This window comes from Limanda limanda, chromosome 8 (genome assembly GCF_963576545.1).
Source record: "Limanda limanda chromosome 8, fLimLim1.1, whole genome shotgun sequence".
NCBI lineage: Eukaryota > Metazoa > Chordata > Actinopteri > Pleuronectiformes > Pleuronectidae > Limanda > Limanda limanda.
In genome coordinates, this window is record NC_083643.1 from 3,486,902 (window position 1) to 3,495,522 (window position 8,621).

Genomic DNA, 8,621 nt, shown 5'->3' on the forward strand with positions numbered 1-8,621 from the left:
GGGTGTCCGGTGTGACCAGCCAAGCGCCGGCGCGCTAGGGATTAGCGCTTACGCGACGCTTCAGCGTCCGGTGTAAACCCGGCGTTACACAAACAAACTCAGACCAGAACATTATCTCCTCAGTGGAGGTAAAAATAGATAAGCAGTGAATAATCACAACAGAGATGTCAGAAACTTTAAACTTTCTGATTTTAACAAGGTTAAGTTATAAATGTGTCTAAACCTTAGCTGAGATAACACTGATAAAACACCTTAGACCATTTTCACACATAAACTCCTAAAAAAGTCCAGAAAATGTTGGTCCTGACACTTGAGAGGAACGTGCCTACCGTTAATGACACTGTAACTACAACTTCACCTAACTACAACTTCACATTCTGCCCCCCCCCACCCCAGGAATCACATCAGCGAGGTGCCATATTCCCAGTGCGAAGAGCAGATGTACGGCCGATGGTCATTTCGAGGCTTCAACCCTGAAGTGGAGGTTTGTCTCTTCTCCTTCTCGTGTGTCGTCGTTAACGTCGGAGACTCAAACATCGTGAACAAGTTTCCACGACTCTTCTTCCTCCTTTTGCAACTTATTTGCAATAATAACTAATCAATAACGCTAAATGTTCGATTGATTGACGATGATTTTTAAAAGTTGATATTTTCTCAATCAAAGTCTGAGGATGGCTCAGTGACGTTTCTCGTTGTCGGACACAGAAGCTGACGAAGATCATGATTCCGAGTGTCGACCGCCCAGTTGAGAGAAAGGAGGAGATGCCAGCAGACGTCACAGATGAAGAAATGGCTCTGAGGTAACAACATTTACTCAAGTACTGTAAAGTACATTTTCTACTTCCTGGAAATAATACAGGCAATAATTATGAAAAACATTTTATCAAAGATTTAGATATTTCCATTATTTAAAAAAAGTGTGAATTTAAATCAAACACCATAAAAGATGATTTTAACTGATTTGACAGTGAATTCAGTGTCGCAAGTTTCACATTCACCGTCTGAACGTTTCAAGAACGAGAGTTTGGTCGGGAGCACGAAGCGCAAGCGAGAGGCAACGGACGAGGACGAGGACGTCAATCAAAACACAGAGAGAATTTTTCCGAAACCTCAGAACTGAACTTACGGAACGTGATTAATGTTTTTTGACAAAGTTGTGGATGTTATACATCCTGTCCATTTTTTTTGTCGATTACCTTTGAGAAGCTGTGATAGTTCAAATGTTTTCACTCATTAAACTCTCGTTTTTAAAAACTTGATTTCAACTGATTAATTTACAGTAAGAGAAAAACAAGAGAAAAAGAAAACAGGAGTCATTTGATTTAATTTTGAGACTTTGTTCTGTCTTTTCACAATAAGAGTCTGCTCAGAGATAGTTATTTATCAACAAACTGTTGAGTCAAGACCAATCTAACTGTCCCACATCCAGACTAATGTAATAAATCATTAAGAATAACATTTATATTATTGACAATAAATATCATTCATAATATATTTTATAGTATTGTTTATTATTTTGCAGAGAGTCCTACAAACTACTAATGTGATACTTTTGTGATTTTCATCATTTTGTTCAATGTTCAACTCAGAAGTCTTAAACATGGTTTTCATGCAGATCCACACAAGATATATTACTGTCTAAGTAGAAGTAAAACACAGATTTACATTAATATCTTTTTCCACAGAAAAAAATTAACGGAAGCCGATGTTGGTGAAGATATATTTTATTTTAGTAAAGTAAAAATTTAAACGTTAAAAACAAATGACATGAGAACATGAAATATTCATTCTTGTTTCAAAAGTAGAACAATACAGCATTGGACTTTCATAATGAGTTGACATGAAGAGACAAGAGGACATGAGGAAAAAGACATGAGGACATGCAGATTGTCTATAGATTCTACATATTTTATTTAGACTGTCCTCTATATATAGACTGTTTATAAATATATTTACAATATATTATTATATTATATATATAGAGATTCTATGATAAATATATTCCTGAGATAGTCAAAGACAATTTAAATCTATATAGACCTTATACATATATCCTTATATAGTAATCAGACAGTCTATATTTGTATATATATCTATATATAGATACTCAATATACTGTATTTATATCTATGTTGACCTTATATATCATCTATATATAGTAATCAGACTGTCTAGATCTTCATATATACAGTATCCAACTAAGGTCTCATGATGCATTTTGCAGCTTTTTACATTCACATGGTTTTATCTTTAAATTATTTTTTTCACAAAGTTTTCGAATGAGCCTGATACTCGTAAACTTCACTGTCACATTTAGTCTGATTGATACTCAGAGTATTTTCTCAGAGGGTGAGAATACTTAAATAAAACAGAGGCCCGTTTTCTCGCACTCACACAGGAAACTGCATCAGGATGATGTTGACAGTAACTCTGAGTGTCATGCTGGTTGCATCGTCAACATGTCCAGCATGGCAGGTCAACAGGAAGTCCAACTTTTCATTCTAATACAGTTTCAGATCAGCGATGTTCTGATCCAGATGTTTGTCGTCCGTCCTGCAGCTGCGGTGTATAGTGTGAAATCTGTCCCCAGGGGAAGCTTGTGACAGACATGAGACATTTCAGGAGGAGCCAAGAATATATCAACTGTTTATTTATTTTGTTTGATAAGGAAGCAAATACAAGTGCAAACATTTCTTTCAGGTCAGTTAGCTTTTATCTAACTAGACAAGAACTAACCAAACATGTAAAAGTCACAAACTCCTTTACAGCTGCTGTAGGAATGGACAGTGGCGTATATAATATTAGAGACAGAGTTTATCACCGGCCTCATAAATCTAGAGCATGCTCACAGCAGAGTCACCGAAGAACTGGTTGAAGATCTCCGGGTGGGCTCGGTAAAACTGTCCGAGGAGACGCTTCCTCTCCTTGGCTGAGCTCTTTGTGTTGGTGTTGATGTTGTTCAGCAGAGCCCACAGCTCCTGCTTGGTGGTCTCCTTCGTGGCGTCAGTGTAGGTCCTGCTGGAGACCTGCTGACACAAGGTGGAGCCTGGAGGACAGAATCACCATGGAGGGAAAACACAGGGTCAACAGTGAGGTCAGGTTCAGTGACACTCCAATGACACAACATGTGGGAGTTATGCTGCACATGTTTGTCTATTTATTGACTTTACAACAAGAAGAACGACATGAAAGTGAAGCCAAAGCGCCTTGATCGCCCCCTGGTGGCAGGCTGCGGTACAGGTCACAAACCATGCCTTCTCCATGTTATCAGATGTCACATGCGCCGAATTAATGTGCATGTTAAATATATTTTTCTCAAAGATGGTTTCTGTAATTTTATGTAGTTTTTATTAGAGTTTGGATTTGGACAAAATTCTGAAATGATAATCAGGTTTGGTCACGTTGGCGATTTTACGTTGTTCATATGTGAGAAGTAAACTCGATTGAGGATAATTAGAGTTTATGATAATGAGAGTTTATGGTGAAAGTGTAAACAGCCCCAATCCTTGTGTTTAAAGATGAATGAGGATCTGATCTATTAGCAAAGTGTTAATCTTGTATTTAAGTGCTATTTCTGCTTTATTTATATTTCCTTGTGTTTACATTGCATGTTTGCTTCTTTATTACTTTTACTGATGTCTTTTTCTTGACTGTTCTCTTTGCTGCTGAAACTCAGCCTATTAAAGAATCATCTTATCTTATGGTGATGGACACTGGTGCATTTACCCGTCACATCGGGCTGCGTCCCCTGTACAAGGCTGCTCAGCTTCTCACTCACTCCTTTGTGCAGAGCTCCTGGAATCTGTAGCAAAGAGAAAAGTGTCTTGGTGGCACAGGATCTTATTAAAGATGTCCGTGCAGTGACGGTGTTCCCGTTTTACCTTGAAGATTTCCTTTATGTTGCTGAGCATGAAGACCACGAGCAGGTCCTCGTTCTCCTTGGAAAGAGCTTTGCTGCGGACGATGGCTCTGGAGAAAGACTTCTTCACTGCTAATCTGTTTTCCATCTGAGGGTTCAACAGCACATCTTAAACGTCAAAGTACTAATATAGAGAAAAGAGGCAGAAGAGCTGTGGTGGAAAGTCCACTTCTCCTGCTGCTTCTCAAGAGGCTGCGTCACATCAACCACTTTTTAATTGTGCATTATCCAAAATGAGATTAAGTCACCGGCTCTCACCTCCTTATCCAGTTTTATCGCTTGTGGATCAGCGGCTAGAGTCATGAATGTGAGCAGCCTGCGCAGCTCGTCTCTGCAGCTAGGTGGCAGCAGTTTCAAGCACAGCTGCAGAGCTTCCAGGGCCTTGTCTAACTTAGCGTTCACTGGGACAAAAATTGATTTGAGGGAAACTGATGCTGAGGAACGTGAGCAGTGATTGGATCAGTCAAGGTGCATTAATGAGAGATACAAACAGGCTTTAAATCGGTGACAATGCTTTTCCTGTTCTCTGGTATATTTGAATGATTGTGTAGAGGAATGGGGAAACATCTACAGAAGCACCCTGCTCATGTGATGAATAGGGCTGGGCAAGTTAACTCGTTTCAATCGAGTTAACTCAAGTGATGAGATAACTCGATTAATTATTTTATCTCGCATTAACTCAGGTTTGATTATTTATTGTTTTATTGTGAAAGTCAGGCTTTTATTTTGTGAAAGTCTGTTGCTGACTGCTGCAGAACAGGAAAAAAGAAAATAATTGGCGGATAAACAATCGAGTTAACTCATCACTTGAGTTAACTCGATTAAAACGAGTTAACTTGCCCAGCCCTAGTGATGAATTGATTATTGTGGGCAATAATTGAATGTTTCACCACTCAAGCACCTTGTTTACATTTACTGTTACTGTTTTTTTATACATATATATTTTATGTTTAAAAAATGCTTGAAATAAATCAATCAATGAGTGTGAGACTCTTACCCAGCAGGTCAGTGACAGCGGTGTAGAAGTCAGTCATGTGCTGCGGGAGAAGTGGAGGTTGGTCTGTGTGACTGTAGTGTTTCACCAGAGTCCTGTACACCAGCAGTTTGCACTGGGCCAGACCACTGAGGGAGAGACCTGATGTGGGAACACAAATCAGAATGAATACAGAAGATCTACATCCTCAGTCGGGATGACTGATCCCACACACTGACACACATCTGAGGCAGTTACCTCCATCCTGGTTGATGGAACCAGCAGGTGCTTGGTCACAGCTCTCCTGGTCCTGAGGGAACCAGTGAGGCAGCTCCCGGCTCAGCTCCACCACAGGCTGATCGGACAGGAAGTCCAGACAGTCCAGAGCTGCACACAGCCACTTGTCCTCCCTGATGAAGAGGAAGGAGAGAGGGAGAAAAAAGGAAATTTGAAAGAGATGCATGCAAAATAAAAATATGCTCTTAATTTAGACAGAACATGTTTTTCAAAGCTCCAACACACTGAGTCTCCCTGAAGGCCTTGAGGATCTGTCTGTCCAGGTGGTTGCTGCTGTAGATCAGGTCTGGGTTACTGTGGGACAGCGGGTGGGACGGAGCGGGGGGAGACAGGTTCTGGCTGCTCTGAAGCACCGCCTCCAGCAGGGGGAGCTCCACCAGGTTCAGCAGCCTGAGGAGGGTCTGCTCATGCCACACCTCGTCTACCACTGAGGAGGGGAGAGAGACAAGAAATAAGAATAATAAAGACACCTTGACCTGGTTGTTCCCATGGTGAATTAACACATGTGACCTACATGACTGAGGTAACACGGAGTCCGTCTGCAGTTTGCTGGGACTCACACTCTGGTTGTCCACCACGGCCTCCACTGAGAGGCGGCCGGTGACATGAGCATCAGGCTGCTTTGCTCTGGTGGACGACTTATCGAAGTTGACAGGAGTTAACGGGAGGACATGTGACCCGGTGGGACGCACCTGCTCCTCCTGCCTGAGGAGCAAAACACACACGACTCAGAGGGGACATGTTGGGAAGCTTCCTGAAAACTCTGGTACAAGTTAGACTACATGATGTGATACAAGTTGGTAAAGGTTTGACGTCTTTCAGAGATTTGTTAATTGTAAAGTGTTCAAATTTAATTTGCTTTATCTTTCCAATGCACCAAATGAATTCCTTGTAGGTTGTAGGTTCCTTGTAAAACCTACTTAACAGTAAAAATGATTCTAGTTTTGACACATTTGCTCAGATGCAGCTGAAAGGACATTATTTAGACTCCGTACCTGTCTGATGCAGCGCTGCAGAAGAGTTTCTGAATCCCATTCACCGGCAAGACTCCCTCCAGCTCATCCACCGAAGGCATGAGCACGTTTACAAACCTGTGAGAGACATTTTTAAAGTAATGAGTAACTGTGATGAAATGAAAGAACATCACCCTGCTGCTGGAGTTAGAAGAAAACAGAAATATATGTCTGTACCTGTAAAGGGAACTCTTGCTGTCTTGAAAGGAATCCTGCTTCTTGTCTTTCCCAAACACTTTGGTTCCCACCGCCTCAAACACGTTACACTCCAACAGAGCCTGGCACACGCTCACCACTTTGTCCCGAGACACGTCTGCACCTGTAGTTTAAATAAAATATAGGGAAAGAAAAAGAAGAGGATGATTTTGACTCATACCGAACCACCAGATCACCAATTAGCTGATCCAAATCTGAGTAAAACCCAGTTTCTTGCCCCACACACACCATCAAAGCCCTGGATGTTTTTTAAATGCTCAGTCACCACATCTACGGCCTCTGAGCCGAGGAAACAGTCGCTGTGGGACTTGAGGTGAAGCCGTCGACGCTTCACGGTCACAGAGGACCTGAGGTGAGCCAGGAGGCCGCTCCACAGGGAGGAGGACTGGAGGCCGGCAGCTCGACCAGACACTCCACAGCCTGAGGGACACAGAGGAGCATGGAGGTGAACACACTTTCTCAAAGAAAGAAGGCAGTGAGACTCTTTATCTCTGTGCAAACACAACTTGTTGTTTTCTTTGGTGCACACAGCATTGAGTGTTTCCTTTGCACCACCAGGCCTTGATGTGCTGCAGCTCTGTGAGTCAGGAACTCACCTGGAGGCCGCACACACAGTTTCTCTGCCAGGTTCAGGGCCGCAGCTCTCTCCTTGATTGAGGCCATGTTGGACAATGGCCTCCGGTGTTTGTTTGGTGCTGTATTTAATTTGAACCTCTAGATGGCAGCAATCACTAAATCACATTCAACTCACAGGCTGCAGGAGCTTTATTGTGCAAACTGCTCTGACTCAAACACTTGCTGACTTGATTTTACATGAGAACATAATATGGCACTCATGATAAATGTACATTATTCATGAATGATGAAAATGACACATGGTCAGTCGTGCTGCCTTCAGGTGCTCAAGCAAAAATTAGACTGAGCCTCCAAAGTAAAGATGTCCTGTCAAGTAAAAGTCAGTTATAGTTTATTCATAAAGCAGGTTTAAAAGAGCAGCTGTGGACATAAGTGCTGAACAGGTTTAAAACATTAAATACACAATGTTTTTTGGCGTCCTGTATTAAGTACTATTTAATTTTAAAGCCATAACATCTGCACATTGATAATAAAAAGCAATGAAGACATTTGAATGTGTACATTTCGTGTATTGACTAGTCGACTATTTTCCATTTCCCTGTCTGCTGGTCGATAACCATCTAATGTACACACATGAACTACACACTGTATATAAAAAACAAGGTCTTATAAAACAGGTGTTTCCAAACTAAAGGCCCTTTAGTTTCTAAATTTATTTTAAGGTTTTTATTTTTTACCATAGAATTTAATTTACACATTTAAAACACTCACTGGTCTGTTTAGAAACGTTCTGCTTGTTTACCTGGCAGCCTGGCCACAGGGGGCGCTGTGGGGAACCAGCTCCCCTCCTGATTCTTACCGGACGTTTGTACGGGAGCTTACAGGCTAACAGGCTAATGAGCTAATCCCTAAAGGTAAATATCTTCCATTAAACCACTTTTATTCTCAGATATTCACTCTAATCGACGACATTTGCAATATACAGTGACATTAAAATCTTAACATGTCGTTAAAGTAATACGCATTACAGTTAATTCACTTATTACATTATTATTTGTTTTATATGTGGTAGCATATTGGAAGTTTATGCTAGCTAACTTCCCTTACAAGCTAGCTTCGTGCTAAATGCTAAGTTATGTTTAACAGATAAAGGCTGTAATTGATTAGTTTAGTAAATGGAAGTCGGAGTGTAAAGTCAAACACTGAGATAAATCAGATTTTAAACTAGAAACATGAGCTTCAACTATAAGCAAACAACATTATGAAATTGTATCTGTTATGGAGATAATTTTTAAAGGTCTTTAGGATTAAATTAAACTGATAAAGGAGACTCTGACTTACATTAAGTTTAATTACACATTAAGTTCAGAGTTAACCTATATTTATAATTCACTGTACATATGTTCACACTGTATATATTAGTTTTTACTACATTTATATATTTGTTCCCTTATGTCTCCTTATATTATACTGATTATTTACTGATGTTTATTCCTCACTGCTCTCTTGCTTCTGTAATGTTGTCTTATCTTATCTTAACTTTTCTTAACTTATGTTATCTGATCTGATTTTATCTTATCTTATATTCTATATGCTATGTTGCTGTTTGCTGCAATATAACAAGTCA

General features: G+C 40.4%; 1 protein-coding gene across 1 annotated transcript; it reads right to left on the reverse strand.

Moving 5' to 3' along the window:
* Positions 1-2,723: 2,723 nt before the first annotated feature.
* Positions 2,724-7,081, reverse strand: LOC133008879 (DEP domain-containing protein 7-like). The gene is made up of 12 exons (XM_061076246.1): positions 7,015-7,081; positions 6,647-6,838; positions 6,380-6,521; positions 6,185-6,280; positions 5,704-5,894; positions 5,415-5,616; positions 5,151-5,302; positions 4,917-5,099; positions 4,178-4,320; positions 3,882-4,007; positions 3,727-3,802; positions 2,724-3,046 (listed from the first exon to the last, which is right to left on the reverse strand). Exons 1-12 carry the CDS (start codon positions 7,079-7,081, stop codon positions 2,835-2,837), a joined length of 1,782 nt encoding a protein of 593 aa, XP_060932229.1. The 3' UTR covers positions 2,724-2,834.
* Between the last annotated feature and the right edge of the window lie 1,540 nt (positions 7,082-8,621).